General features: G+C 36.9%; 1 protein-coding gene across 10 annotated transcripts in view; it reads left to right on the forward strand.

Annotated features, from left to right (window-relative positions):
* DMD (dystrophin) overlaps window positions 1–16620 on the forward strand; it is a gene marked incomplete at its 5' end in the record, with an annotated part of 1168120 nt that overhangs the window by 1023869 nt on the left and 127631 nt on the right. For all 10 annotated transcript variants that reach the window (XM_083855614.1, XM_083855615.1, XM_083855618.1 and 7 more), the window contains one exon: window positions 14946–15024. In XM_083855614.1, coding sequence (XP_083711740.1) covers window positions 14946–15024 — 79 coding nt within the window. The remainder of the gene's footprint in view (window positions 1–14945; window positions 15025–16620) is intronic.

A 16620-nucleotide genomic window follows, 5' to 3' on the forward strand; every position in this document is an offset into this window, starting at 1 on the left:
AGTATTTAACCTTATGCAGTGAGATGTAAAAAACAAACACAAAAATTCCCTGCCTGTTTAAAAGTGTGGAATTCCATCCATTATATTCCAGAAGTCCTCCAGAAGTCTTCAGGCAGTTCAGATTTTTGCAAATTAGAAAATGGCTTGAGTTTCTGCTGATCTTATTGAATGAAAAACACTTAAACTTTAATTCTGTCCTTTTTAGATATTATTCTGTACTTAAGTGGACCATATTTTTTTGTAACATTTTCTAAGTATAGTCAGAATTTAAGTTCTGGGATTATTTTGGAAGAAAAGAGGCTGTTGTATCTTTATACTCCTTCCCATATGTTTATACTCACATGTCAAAACAGATTTTCTGACAACAAGGGAAACAAAAATATGTTTGAGAGATGACAAGCAGGTATATAATTTATTCTTGCAGTACTAGGCTATCACAACAGACACACAGATGGTTGTCTGGGAAAAAAAACCCTGTGAAAATGAATTTAAATCCAACAACTACCTCTGAATAGACTTTGAAGGATTTATGAGTTTCATGGAAAGTATTTCAGATTAATACAAACAAAAACAAAAAATCAATCAAACAAACAAAAAAACTTTGATGATTTTTATTTTTAATCAATACAGACATCAGGAAATTTTTTCTATTTAAAAAGAAAAGTGAACTTGAGTGGGCAGAAAAGTAAAATTTTAAGAGGCCTAACCTGTAAATTGCTGTCATAATAGAGATTCTAATAACTTTTTTTTCAGCTTTACTTTTGGCCACACTTTTTAAAGAATAGGAGGAACAATCTTTCTATGAGGCAGTGCAGGGGGTGCATTTTTGGAACCTGCAGGCTACAGAATAATGGAATGGCTTGATTTGGAAGGGTCCTTTGAAAATCATCTCCTCCAGACCCTCTGCACTGATCAGGGACATCTTCCATGAGATCCAGCTGCTCAGAGCCCTGGGCCAACCTGACCTTGAATGTTTCCAGGGATGGGGGCAGTGACTGCTAGATAAGAAAGCAGGACAAGACCAAACAGAACTCTTAAACTCTGAAGAATACCTTAAAACATGCAGAATGTGATAGTACAAAGGAAAAAACAGGAACCCAAGCAGAACCTAGGAGGAAATTGGCAGTGGTGAGAAGGAGAAGCAAAAATGGGAGGTGGAGGAACTTCTTGTTGGTGTTGGAAGTCACAGCAGAAAGGATTTACCTCTAAGTGTTATATGCATTGCTTTGCAAATTTGTTTTTCAAAAGAATCTGAACTATGAAGAAATGAATACATTTTGCTCATATGAGCCTGTAAAGTTGTATTTTTCCTTTACCAAATTCGGCATTTTTAAGATAGATGATCCTGCCAGTTGTTCTCATATGATGAACATTGACAGTACAAGACCTGTACTCTTGGTTTCTCAGCTGTTGCTTTTTCTCCTTTTTCCTCCCTGATTGTCATGATTGTTTTCTCTTGTACAAGACAAATGCCAAATAATAAGACAGTGTAATGGTATGGGCAGCTGAACTAGAAACACACTGATAGAGTGAATTTCCTTGGGGAAATGCCATGGACATATATTTCAAAATCAAATACAACCCCAGTTTCACTATGGATGTTTTTCTCTAAAATATTTGTAGGCTTAGAAAGTCTTTTTTTTTTTCATTCTCACTGCACCCTGGTCAGTTCACCAGCTCTCGTACAGGTTTCTCAAACTGTAGTTTGGAAGGTTACTTTGGGATTTGTACAGTGTCATGTCTGCCACTGCTGGCAACTGTAGAGGATAAAAATTACCCAGTCAAAAGCAATTACAGATCATCAGAGTGGAATCTGGCTTCTGCAGCCAGCAAGCAGTTACAGACATAGGACTGTAGGCCAGCTTTGCTATTCCAGCAGTATGCAATCAATGCACTTGTTTGTTCAGGGGAATCTTACTGTACAGTGGAGTTACTGACTGAATAGACTGTTAAATAATGCCTTCTCTCTTAGGTTTGGTTGGGTAAGAGTTCTGCTTTTTTCCTTAGATAGAGAGAAGACTATGGAGGTTGTGCAAAGACTGTCAGAGTAGAAAAGACAAGACATAATAGGATCTGCAGAGAGTGAGTTCTGATGATAGAACGAGAAAGGAAAAGGAAAATTCTCCCTTCAGACAGGTTTTACCTTTCTTTTTTTTTGATAGATAAATTTAAATAAGCATAACAAAATTAATATTACTAAATTATATTAACAGGCAAAGAGAATGAGTAAAAGAAATGGACTAACAGAATTTGTATGGCCATGTATATAACAAAGTTTCATCTGCATGATACTAAAAGTAAGGACTGGCATTATCGATTCAGAATGGACAGAGAACAGGTAACCTACTAGGATGGAAAGGTTGCAGAGTTAAACAGCTCAACAAACAGAATTTTATTCCATGGAGTTTTCATTAACTTAAAAAAGTAAGTGTGAACACAAAAGCTCCTAGTCAAATCTTTGTATTTTCCATTTGTAAACTTCTTATTGTAAATTACTCCTTTCTAAATAAAGTTACACAAGACCCATTGCAGCTTGAAATTCCTCTGTATATCTCATTCAAATATATAAATTCATTATATAGTAAGTAAATAGTATATTGAACAAACATGATTTCGTTTGCTTTTTACAGATGATCTGATTATTTTTATTTGGCACAATTTGTCAAAAAGCTTTCCTAAATTTGTTTCTGCCTTCAGATTCCCTTAGAAATCTTAGCCATCTTGATGTATTCCTGTAGGTTGACTCTGGCTAGACCCCAGGTGCCCCACAAAGCTGCTCTGCCAGTCCCCTCCTCAGCAGGGAAAGTTCAGTGGGTATTATGATGGCTGGTGGGTCAAAATAGGGATAAAGAGAAATCAGTCACTCCATCTCCTGTGAGAAGCTGCCAGAAGCTTCCCCATGTCTGACAGAGCCAACACCAACCAGCTCCAGGAGGGTCCTGTCACTGTCACACACTGATGCTGTTGCCTTGGATGGGTTTCTTACCTTCTATAACCCCTGAGAATAAATTTCAAGCTGAGAAGTATTAATGAATTTTTTATAAAAATATGTCATCTGCTCTTCTAGCATTTGGTGTCAGTTTTACTGAAAGAACCAAGTCCATCCTTGTTTCTTAAAATATACATACGGTTTTAAGGTGCTCTTTCACTGCTTTTTAAAGGCATTTTCATAGAAATAATGAAGGACATCACTCTTAAGTTTTATGAGTTATGAAACCATGTTGGTTTTATTTTTTTTTAGTCTTTTGGAGTCCTTTCTTGGGCATGTCCTTCATAGTTAAGTCTTCCATAAACAGATTTTTTTCAAGAGAATGCTAATTCATTCCTTTATGTACCTAGCTTGAAAGCCACATGTCAAATTGCCACTGTGATAACAATAGCTTGTGAGTTAGACATTCAGAAAGGGTTTCTAACTTAGTAAATTAAAGTTTTGTAACTGCCAATTAAACTGCCTGTCAGTGGATTATATGGTGCTGCTGTACAGATACTACAAAATCAGGTTTTGAGTCTGGCTTCAGTCTGTCTGGGAAATCTTGTCTTTGCCTCTCTCTTATCCTTACTCCTCATTTCACAAACTTGAATTGCACTCCTCTTCGGTGGCACTTCATCTCAGGATCTCCATCTTTCTTATTGTCTAAATTCTCCAAGATCTCTTCTATTCTTAGAGTTTCCCAATTCTCTGCTCTCAGAAACAGATGAGTAGTAAGGCAAGCCTAAACAGAAATAAATTATTTACTTGGGGAGGGGGGGAGTTATAAAAAGCAGATAGCTGTGAAAATAAGCTGGTAAACTTAAGAGAGGTTTTTATGGCATTCAATAATAGACAACAAAAACATTTTTCAAAGTGTGATGTATTTTCTGGAGGTGAAACATTATTTCTCCTGGTTCAAGCTGTGCAGGTGACAAATGTACTTTAACAACTCTACCATGAAAAGCATAAGTTTGTTCCATTCATTATTTAACTGATATGCAGAAAAGGTATGTTAAATGTTTTCACCAATATGAAGTCTTTGAAATGGCAATAGTTAGTGCAGAGCAGTCACAAATTTCCTGGAAATACCAAATATTTTAGCTTTGATTCCACCCCCTCCTATGGGGTTGAACCTTGGAGCTTTGTTCCACTGGGAAGGGAGAGCCCTCCCTCTCTGCTCCTTGGAGGACCTGAATCTGTGCTGTGACTAAATCAGGGGGTTGAACAAAACCATTTTCAAAGATTTTAGCTTCATCTGAGATCTTTACAGATTGACAGTGGTAAATAGGGTATTCAGCTTTTCAAAGAGAGGGCTTATGAAAACAGATTTAAGATCAAAACTGCATGCAACATTATTGGAATTACTGGAACAAAATGTATGGCACTTACCAAGTGCAATATATGATAATGGGCTTTTTTGACACACGTGAAGTGATGGTTTTGTTGCACGCATGTGTGCACTGTGATCCTTCATGCCAGGGTAGCTTTTAACCTTCACTATGTACCATTTACATCCTCAGTAAAGATGTGGCTTAGCATTATTTATTCATTTGTTCCTTATAAGCACCTTTTCTTCTCAAATAGAAGAAACTGGAAATCAGAGACTGTATCTTCCAACTTAAATTTGAGTTTTTTAACATTTTGGTTTAGCAGTATGGGCTATATATAACTCAGGTTTTGCTTTCATGTCAATTGAATTTACTCACAGATGAGGAGGCATAAATACATAGATTTTGGCCAGATGCAGAATGCAGGCAGCTCCCCTCACAAGTCATATCACATTATTATAGGAATGTTGCCATTATCTTCAATCAGCACAATATCAATCCTATCAGCTATTGCTCCCATTTGAACAGTTATTTGCCTGAAGTAATTTTATTATCTTTCAGTGTGGTTATATGCATGTCTTCCCCAGGGAGCAAGAGAGGCTTTTGTGCAAAATCAGGAGCTGTAGCAGTATTCAAAGAAGTGCCAGATAACAGGGAGCATCAAGCACTGATTGTGTGGTTGTTCCCAAGCTTGAGCAGCTGCTGGGGAATGGAACATTCTGCAGAAGTCATTGAGACTGAGAGCCTGTCTTCAAAAGGTTCATTGGACAAGAACAATACATAAAAGTTTGCTTAATCCATCCAGCCAGTAATTTCATGAAATGAAGTTTTTCTTCATTTCTTCGCCTTGTCAGCACTTGATTGACAAAGTAGTTTTAGTCATCCTGAAACATAGTATTATACTCTTGATATTTCCAGATGTAACAATATGGATGAAAGAAACAAATAATGTGAACAGATCACATTGTAATAGAAGTGTCCCGACTGACATCATCCTACTTGTTTCACCCTGAACAGCTAAAAAGGAAACCAAAGATGTGATGTATTTGTGGTAGGTTTAGGACTAAGGATTATTTAGAGTAAACAGATTTATCACCATTGGTGTAAGTCTAAAAGAGGAAGAGAAGGAGAGACCAGAAAATGTGAAAGAGAAGAGAAGAAATGGCTGCTGCGTGTAGAATCCTTTTTGTACATTATCTCCCTAGAGTGTACCCCTGTAAAGAACATTTTTGTCTCACCTTCCACCTTCTCCTGAGCCTTCTGTATCTGTCTTCCTCCATGCTGCAGTCTTCCCAAGAGTCCTCCTCGGCATGTGAACTCATATAGGAAAACTAAGCTCAATGAAAGTCAAATTTATACATATCTTTACAGGGTTAATCTGAGGTGTATGTCTTAGTATGAGCAGAATTGTCTCAGGAGATACATATTTCTCTTCATTTCTGATTGAGGAAAAGGCTTTTTGCTCTCTCACCTTACAACTCCTGATTTAGAAAGAATAAAATTCACACAGACTTCCCTGTATAAGCTTTTCCATGGTATTATAGATGTAGGAGCACAGTCTAAGCAATTCTTCAGCTCTTATTTAAAAACATTATTGGATAAAATTTACTAGGTTTACTACGTTTATGAAAAAGTATTTTCACTGCATTTAGGGTAGCAACATGGGTTTGGGAGTGTGGATTGAAATTATAAAAGCAAATGAAGATGCTCAACAACAAATTAAGAAGACAAGAATGGGGAAATTGTGGGAAAGACAGGACTGAACATCAAAGTCTCTTCAATTCTGATGGGATGATGATCCCAGAGGAATCTGAGGGCAAATGAGAGAAGGGAGCTGAAGGTGGTGAAAGAAAACACTTTGAAATGGTAATCAGCTAAAAGTAGTGCTGAATAAAGACAATACTGACTGAAGCCTCTGTTTCTTTTAGAAGTAACCTGCATTAAATACAGGTCCACGCTATGAGAATTCTTGCTTGCATTTATGAGCAACTATTCCCAAAACTAATGCTAGTAATGGCACTAGAAATTCACAAATCTGGGGGAAAGGAGCAATAAAACTAATATAATGAAAGATCAGTGAAAGTGAGGGAATGTAACTAGAACTATAAAAGAATAATCTCCACTGGTTATGCTCAACCAATACAGGATTATTGCATAGACATTTGTTCTGGGGCAGATATAAAACATTCCTTGCGTGACATTGTACTTACAGTTCCCTAAGTCACCAAAGAACCATTTCCCTTGGCACAAAAACAATGTATGTTACCTTTCAGAAACAAATGGTATTTTCAGTGTAGCATGAATTTATTATTTTGTATTAGTTTAATGAGAGAGAAAAAAAGAGAAATGGGAGAAAATCAAAATAACCATAGCATCTTGTTAAGAGAGGGTATGCCTTTACCTTAGGGATGGATTACAAAATGTTAATAAAGAGTATTTTCAAATGAAGTACAAAAAAAGTAAATATTTTGAATCTTTTGGAAATATTTTTAAAGAGAATAGAAAGGAGTCAGTTCCATTTTGAAAGTATAAAAACCTATAGTGATGAGAAATAACAGGCTTTTAGCAGAGAAGCAAAATAAACAAAAAAGGCCACGGAAAACCATTTTTATGTCTTTATAGTGTATGTTAAGGAGATATAACTGTATTACATAATGTTATTTTCTGTGTATGCCCCAAAAGTGAAGAGAAAATGCCTAAAATACCCACATCTATCAAACAACCTTGTTAGGGTAGGAACAGTAGATGGTTAGAGCCTAAAGGACTCATGTTTCAGCAACAACAGAATCATAATTAATGGTTTGGCCTTTTCCTACATCCTTGTTATTTAACATATGTAACAAGGAAAACACATAGCAGACTTTTTTTCTTATGAATAATGCTTAACATAATTTACAATCCAGAACCCTCCAAATGCCCTGTGTTTTTAGCACAATTTAATAAGATTTAATAACACTGAAAAAGCAGAAAATTTTATATTCATAGTGCAAAAAGAGAGGACTCTTTGACAAATAAAAAAAATATTTGTTCCTGTTTCCTGATTCCCTAAGACTTCTGTTCTTCAGTTTTAATTGCAATTGTTCACTCACCATAATTCTTAATTCCTTCAGGCTCTCTGCAGCTGATCCTTGTGTGTCTTGACTGTGGAGCCTAGAGATGACCACAATATACCACCTAAAAGTTATATGGATGTTGAGTAATCCTGAAGGATATGTTTAAAAATCAGTCCTGAATGTTGTTTTAAAAAAGATAAAAAATTATGTGGAAACCTTTCAAAGTGTGAAGGTATGCAGGTGCCTTGACCTCAGAAGTCAGATTTGATCTCAGGAAGGATATTTGCCATGCTGAGCTCCTCACCAGATAGTTTTAGGTACCACAGAACACATTCTCTCTCCAGCTGCAGGCACCCAGCTCCCACTGGCTTTGAAAATGTCAAACTGCATCAAAGTTAGATTAATTTTAAGATCAATAACCTACCAGAGGTTCATGGTAGCCTATACATTTTAGTTTCTCCTTTCCCCAGCTTATAATACAGGACTCAGAGTATATATAGTTTCAGCTTTCTGCTGAAGGCAGAAGAGAAATCCCTGGATCTATAGGTCTGCACAGTAGAGCTCTAAGGAGTATATTTTATGGGGATATATGGAAGATACAAAAGAGCTTTAAACTAGGGATGATATGTTGGAAAAAAAGCTCTTGAGAACTTGTGGCTGAGGATTAAGGAGCAGACGAGTGGGTGTCTGCTCTAGGCCCCCTAACCCTGCAGAACAAGTGGGCGAGGCCTTTTACAGGCAAGCAGAAATAGCATCCATGGGGGAGCAGGCTGATTATTTGCTGGAGAGACAACCCAGCAGGTTGTAAGCAATGCAGTGAGTTCCTAGGAAACTTCCTGACACAAGTGATGGAGGAGCCAGTGCAGATAAGTGCTCTGCTGGACCTCACACTCACAAACAAGGAGAGGCTTACTGGGGAGGTGAAAGTCAAAGGCTACAGTGACCATCAGACCACAGCCTGGATTTCAGGAGAACAGACTTTGTCCTCTTCAGGTGTCTGCTTGGGAGAATCCCACGGGATAAACACCTGGAAGTGAGAGAGGTCCAAGAAAGTTAATTGATAAGGGAGGATCACATTCTAAAAAGCTCAAAACTGGTCCATCATGAGCAGCAGAAAGTCCAGCAAGAGTGCCAAGAGTCCTGTGTGCATCAACAAGGAGCTCCTTGCAAAACTCAAACATAAAAAAGGGACTCCACAGAAAGAGGGAGCCTAGACAGGCAATCTGGGAGGAATATAGAGGCACTGTCCAAGAGTATAGAGATGTGGTTAGGCAAGCCACAGCCCACTTGGACTGGAATCTGCTAGGGGGTGTCTGTGCGTATTTATTTATTTGAATTTGAAGGTAATGTAAATTGTAAATTGAAAACTTTTTAATTGGCATAGTGCTGCTTTCTGAGAAAAATAGTAGCTAAATATCAATGTTTGTAAAATTAGTTTATTGGTATACTATAAAAGGAATACAGCAAGGAATCTGGCAGAAAAAAAAAATAGTTGATATTGATTAAATCACATACAAAAAGCAATATGAAAAAAGAATTAATGTGTGTGGACAGTGAAGAAATGCTCCAGAATGAGGAGCAGCACAGCAGTTTCTAGTACTTTGGAAAGGCTGAGCCCGTGCTCAGCTCATACTAGTTTCATAAAATACTTTATATCCTACAAAAGTGCATGAATAGAAATGAGGAACATACAGTGATGTGAAAGGCCTTGCAGAACCTCCACCAGCTTGTGTAATGACTTCTATGGGAGCAGTGGGGATGTCAAATGAGAAGCCTCCCTGAGAGAACATCTTTTATCCAAAACAAAACAAATAATGTTTTCTAAAAGAATTGTTTCCTAAAGATGTTTGGTTTTAAGATTTCACATGGTTTACAACTGTGTTATTCTCTCCAAAATTGGATGGTTTTGTTATTTAAACTTCAAGACCTAACTTTAATTCCTTAGACATAGAGACACAGAAAGGCCAAAGTGCACAGATTTAGGATTATAAAACAAAAGCCTAAGAAGCAATAGCTGCTTATTCACAGTAGACATATTAATTGAAGGAGATCATTCTTTTATTTACTGTTTCTTAAGGCTCTATGCCCCAAGCTTTAAGATGTTTCCTGAAATTATTACATTTCATTCTTGTTTCATCTGAAAATTTAGAAAACCAGTCAAAGTACAATACAATAGTTCTACTATTTCTTATGTTTTGGGTTTTTTCTTTCTGGAAGGAGAATTCCATGAAGTCACTCAGATTTCAATCTGTTGAAATGTATCCAGTCCTACCATGACCCAGAAATTTGAATTTAGTCTTTGTAACAGCTGTAAATGCATGCAAATAGCATTGTACTTACCTATTTTCTTTTCTTTAGTGTGGAAAATAAGCACATTTTTACGCTCTCAAAATATTTCAGAACACTGAACTTTTCACCAGAAAACTAATTGTCCTTAGCTGTTTTTTTTCAACTCAGTAAATGTCAAGACTTAAACCTGAACTACAGCGGCTGGGAACAATGCCTATCAATTGCCTTTCCCCCCCTGCTGCTCCTCATTAACAGCACAAAGTGCGCTTATTTAAATCCACCCTTATCTCCTAATGTACAAGGAGCAGTGAGTGACTGAATTCAGCAGCTATTAGAAGTACAGCAGATCAGATCTAGCTGTTTATTGATTTGTGAAGGAACAGCCTCGCAACTGCTTTGACAGCTCCGAGTCAGTGAGAGCAAAGAAAAGAAGCTTTTTCAGCTCTTGGGAGGAGAATTGCTGGGCAACATTAAAGAAGGTATCGTGGAAGCCGGTTTCCTTTGATATGCAGTTAAATTGGCTGTGCTGGAGTCAAGGTCAGGAGGCTGTGGAAAAGCTATGAATATGGTGGGGAAATTAAAGGAGTGTTATTTTAATAAGTATTGTGTGTATGTATGCTGATTGATACAGAAAATTGCCCCTTTTTGTGAGAACAGCTTTTGGTGAAGCAAATTTTGACAAAAAAAAGGAGATTGTGTGTCCTTTTGCTGCTGCACTAAATATAGCTGTTTAGATGAGAATCTTCTTTCTCTCTTTTCTTGCCATTTTTCCTCAGAATCCCAGCCATTCAACAGTTGTCTTAACTCTTTATATTTAGCACTTTTTAAAACTAGTGCTCTCACTTCTGCTGTTTCATGTTAATAAGTAGTAAAAATTGCAACTCACATGCCTTCATGTAATTTTTTTAATAACTTCCTTGCCAAGTTCACCGAATGTGAATTCTCTGAGAGTGTTGGGCACAGAGAGGGACCCAAGCAGTCACCTTGGCTCATGCAGCCGCTTATGGCAGAGTATCCAGCTGGCAATCAGAGCTCAGATAAGCACCCTGGGGAAGATTTCCTCCACTGACCTTGTTCAGTTGAAAATCAAAGCTATGGACAAGACTGTGGCAGGATTATGCCACAGCTGGACCAAGGCTCTTATAACTCTGTAGGTTCATAGATCCAAGAGGATAAGATTGATGGATTGACAGAGAGATCATTTTTATTGCTCTTTGCTGAGGCCACTCCTTCTTTGCAGGCACAACTTCAAGAATCAGATGGGTGTGCCTCCTTCCTCCAGCACATCTTGGAGTAGTTCAGCAACTCCAGCACTCCTGGACAGTTGTTGCTGGGTACTTTTTCAGAACATGGGAAATACTGAGAATTAAACAGCTCATATTTCCTTCTTGATCTAGGCCTGCTTTGCAGTGTGGACATAAACACAAAAGTCATAAAATTATTCTCAGTTAAACCTCAAAAAATTAAAAAAACAAGACAAGACCACCCCCCTCCCTCCCTTCCCCCCCCCCCCCCCCCTAGAATTTCGTAGTAGACCAAATAAAATCCATCAAATCCTTATTCTGACTGCACTGGAGCTGTTACAAAAATGTTTTCAAGGTTGAACCCCACATTAGGTAAAGCACTTAGAAATTATTCCTAACAACTGCATGGCAGAGCTTTGCTTTTGTTATTGTTGTAATTTGTTTTTCTGAACCTGATTATAGATTCAGTTCACACAGCTGCATCCAAGTGATGGGAAGCAGAACTTGTTTCATCAAATGTTTTCAAAGTCTTTAAAGGATAAGAATTTTAAAGAACTTTTTTACTTGTCATTTGTTTTAGCAGAAGCTGTTTCTGTACCATGTCAATATCACTTGAAATCAGTATAGGATCTTTATTATTACTATCTTTAGCCTCGAGTATATTTACTGCACTGCTGTGGTTCTTCCATTTGTTATGATTGAAAGAAGATAAATGTTATGTAAAACATTGGATTAAATAAATAATGGAAATGCATGTCTTTTCAAGCATGTATCTCCAGTGAAGAAAAGCAATGGTTCAAGTATCCCAATTACAAAAAACTCTGATGGCTTTTTTTAAGTAAAAATTAGATATAAAAATATTTTGATCCATTTAAATCAAACTCTCACGTCATGATAAAGCAATATCTGACTTTTTAGACAGACATTTATTTTATTTATTAGTAACACTTCTTGTGGAGAAAACTGGAGTTTTACCTAAAGGGTACACAAGTGAGATCCACAGCCCCATCCCGTGGAGATTGGAGCAGATGATCACTCTGATCCCTTCCAGCTTTACCCATCCTGTGATCCTGAATGTTACATTCTAGTAATAATACCTTTGAAGTAGTACTTTTTGCATGGCTGAGCCAACACTACTGAAATCAGAAGAAATTTTTTTCCTTCATTAACAGTGCATTTTTTTTTCTTTCCTTAAAGGAAGGAAAATGAACGCTTGAATGGGCTGGAAAATGTTGCAGTTTTCTTCCCACAAGGCTGCAGTTGTTCACAATATTCTAACTGCTCTTAGTTCAGAGCATAGCATACAAAAATACAAGAGATACTGTTTGTGCTCATTTTGGAGGAGCCTGTTTCACTTGATTTGAAGGAAAAGCAAGAACAAGAAAAGATTTAAAATTTGCGAATTACCTATGGCTTGTTTCTGAAAAATAAGAAACACTTTTACATGCCAGTGAGAATTTTTTTCAAGAATCATGTAACTTTTATATGGATAGAATCTCCTCCAGATTATGAGTGCATAAATCACTAAGCCAACTCTGATTTTATTGTATCATGGAGACATTCTTCTGTAAGTCTAAGCAAGGATTGTTTTGGTGGGTGGGTTTTGGGATTGTTTTTGTACACCATTATCTGAGTTATTATGGGTTCGAATTCTGTTACTTTACCATTTACGTGTTAGTTTTGATAAAATTAATAGAAACTGACTGCAATAATCTTCCTTGCTCTACCAGCAACAGTGAGTTCATCTTTTACTGCCTTTTACCTAAAAGGTAGTATGCCAATACATCAGCAAGTGGTATTTCCTGGCAACCAAGTGGGATAATGTTTTGTACTCTCGTGTGATATTTCCTGGAGAATACTCAAGATTTCTCAGTGTTTTCTTCTTCTCTGTATTGACAAAATCTACCTTTAGAAAGAGGTATTTCCTGGCTCACGTCCAAAGCTGTTCAGTTGCAAAGTTTACCCTGAAATGTGTAAGGGACTTTATTTTGCTGAGGTACATAAATGGCTGAAAATCTTCAGGTTAATAATTTTGTGCGGTTTAAAGGTCACCTGGGTATTTTGAAGGGATTGGAATTCTCAGTTTTAGAGTGCTTACAGAAGTATAGGCTGTGTGCTGGCAGTGGTCATGTACTAAAGGGTTCCCATGCTCTTTTCTGACCACTTTTTGGCTGTTGAAATTTTCCTATATGAAACACTGCTCCCCACTGTGTGTTTGTAAAGTTCTCATTCTCCTTAGGGATTCTTCATGCCAGTAAGTACTTTTTCCATCCTGGTTGACTTAATATAAAGTATGTACTAATGTAAAGGAAGAGCCATATATTTCTTTATTAACCAGTATTTCCTAATGACAAAATAAGTATGTTATGAAGTAATTTAAAGACAATTATAAAGAGTATATACATTTTCATTATATTTTTTCCAGTGGTTTTTATTTGCATGTGTTTAGGTATATTTAAGATTATCTTTTTAGTCTTCATTGAAAAGTAATTTCTTGGTTAAAAATAATAACACATCAGTTAATGATTCTGTACTTAAGCTAATTATACTGATGACCAGAAGCAGCCCTTTTGTGGTTTTCTATGCACTTACAGACTTCCCCAGCTTGTATCTGTGCAGTGAATTGGGTGTGAACTCAAGTTCAAAGTCAGTCCCTGGTATGAAGCATTGCTTAACAAAAACATCTGTCCATGCAATTCAGTGAGAAGCCAGAAAAGATGACATAGAACTGAAGGAAGCTGCAGGAAAAGCAACTGAAAAATGGTTTAAGGAAGGAATGCAAATGGGTATTTTTGCTTATAGTGTTAGTTTTAGAATTGTAAGCAAATAAATCATGTCTTGGAAATAAATTGCTATTGCTTAGTTAAACAAGATTTGGGGTTCTAGGGGGTTATCTGGAAAACACACACAGTCATATCAAATAGCTCATTAATTCTATCATTATTTTTCCCTTCTCACTGTATCATGTCCAATTACTATTCAATAGTTCCCTCCTACCACCAACCGAAAAAATTCCCTGAAAATTTTAAAATGTGGATTGCTTTTTATTTGCGCAACCTATTTGTTTCCTCGTTACGTATATCACAATTAGGCCAATAAAAATATGGTTACACTTCTGCTTTGCCAGCGTTGATGGAACACTTTTCCTTACAGGTAACATTTAAGTGAACCTGCTCTTCCTATCAGTTACTTTATTTATTACAAAAATATTCTATCATTACTTTCAAGTATTTTTTCCTTGTTTTATCTAATCTCATTCTTGGGTCTAACTTAATGACATCCTTCTAGCGTATAGGTTATAAAGGGACTGGTAGATGTCACTCATACACCAGAGAATCTTATTGTAACCATCCCCTTTTGGCTGCTTGCTCAATACTCCACTGAGATTTTCAAGGGTAAAGATAAAACCAGTCCTAAACTATTGTCTCTGTTTCCATGCAGTACATTCAACCCAACAAAATATTAGGAACACGTTCTTCAATGATCTGTTCTGAGGGAAGAAAGGGTTGAGGGGCCATGATTTGAGTGATTAAAAGAACAGTGAAATGTTTGTACCAGCTGCTCTCTTTTGGTTAACCTCATTTCATCACTTGGTTAAAATATGGTTATGCTGTCCACATTAAAAGAGATTACATTTCACATGCTGATTTATAATACTGTAGTTTCAAAAGTACTTTAGAAGTAGTTTCAGAAAAGTACTAACAGATGGATGTTCTGACTTCAAGATTGACAAGCAGCAGTCATACTGCTGCTTTTTTTCAGGTACATGAAGTCAGGCCAATTTGCTATACCTTTATTTATCAGCCTTTTCATTTTCAGCTTCTTCTAGCAGCAGTTAAGATGAGGAACAACAACAACAACAAAACCCCCTCTTTTTTTTTAACCTTCTTTTTTTTCCAGTGGCACATTTAATCTCATCCGAAGACCCTAAAGGATAACAATTGTTGCAGGAAGCTGCTTAATTTTAAACTGAATGTTCACTAATAAAAAAATGATCTGACTATAATTGTTCTTTGTTTCTTGTCTAGAAAAGAATCATTTTTTTCTCCTCTCTTAACAGGTGGCTGTTGATGAGCGCATCAAGCAATTACATGAAGCTCACAGGGATTTTGGCCCGACTTCCCAGCATTTTCTTACCAGTGAGTAATTTCTCATTTTCCATTCTTCTTGTGCAGTTTGCATACACATTTAATTGATAATTTTGTAGCCATGTGCTAGTTGTTGTTGTTATGAGTTTCTATTTTAGACTGTATTACAATTTTTTTTCGAGTTTTTTTTTTTCCCTGGGTGCAGAGAAGTGTTAAGTAAGTTCATGTTGTCCAGATCCAGTGTAAAATGAAAACCATTGATAACTGCCATTATCAAGTCTCTATGTCCATATCTATCTCTGCAAGGCTCATCTCCATTGTGTAGAGGTTCCCTTTAGGACTAACAAATTAAAATTACATTAAAAAGAGTTTCTGATGATTTTAACCCAGAAAGGATTAGAACCCCCCCAAAAAACCCAAAACAACATGAATTTGGTTTTTCTGTTTAAAGAGCTGTTCACCTCTAAAAATGGGCAAAATAAGACCTGCAAGAAAAATATTTTACAGGATTTGATCACTTAGCAGAGCAGTGAGAGGATGGGGTGGGAAACTTGGCAGAAGAATGGCTGCTAAGTAAACTTTTTACAACTCTGCATAAAATATAATTGCCAGCAAAATTCCCACTTCACCTCCACACGGATTCTTTTATCAAGGATGTTTTGAAGTACACTGAAAGACAACTTGAAACACCTTCAAAGCTCTGAGGCAGTGACTAAAGTGAAGCTTCTTAAAGGCCATGTCTTTTCCATTGTTCTTCAATTAAGGAAAGTAAACAGTAAAGCTTTATTTAAGAGATTATATCAGCAGAACAGAACACAGTCACAGGATAATGGTCTCCTACATGCAGAGGGACGAGCTATCCAGACATCGGAAATAGATGTTGCTATTATTGCACAGCTACGTTCACACCGGGATAGAGGACAAACTTTTCTTCTGCTGATACTGCATTGTAATTTTAATAGGTTTACCATTTTCTCACTGAAGATCCCAACGGGAAACTGGAAAATCTCAGCAGTTGACCTGCAAAATCAAAACCAGGGTCGATGTTGTGCCATACAAGACTAATGCAGACTGATTCAACCCTGAACCTTTTTTTGTCAAATGATGATCCTATGAATAAATTAGCACTATTTTCATTATTTCTGTTTCAAACCCACTTTTCTTTATCTCTTGATCTCTGGGGTTATTTTATCAGCTCAATATATATAACTGCAAATCAAACTTGGCAAAACTGAACGTGCAAGAGTTATGAGTATTTGACACGAACACAATATTTAAGCAGATATCTGTTTTTCCTTGTGACCCATGATGTATTCTTGGTGAAAAAATAAATTTGTAGGGTAAATTAAGCCAGCCAGGAAGAGACCTGCAGTGCATTACCACACTGTTCAACGTGTCTTTCTTCTCTGTGCTGAGTGCAGTCAGACAATTGGTGTGATGGTTGTGTCCTAGGCCCATTCTGCCTTATTATTGATAAACTAGATTGATCTAAAAGATGATCAGTGTTGTGATAGTCACCTTTTTTAGCTCATCCAGCACCAGTGAGACATTATTCTTCTGTCTAACTAATTAGAGCCAGCAAAGTGTGGACATCATTCTGGACACTTGATGCCATTTGAATATCACCTTAGGAAAACGAGCCAGGTG

The sequence above is a fragment of the Zosterops lateralis genome, assembly GCF_965231275.1.
Source record: "Zosterops lateralis genome assembly, chromosome: 2".
In the NCBI taxonomy this organism is placed as follows: domain Eukaryota; kingdom Metazoa; phylum Chordata; class Aves; order Passeriformes; family Zosteropidae; genus Zosterops; species Zosterops lateralis.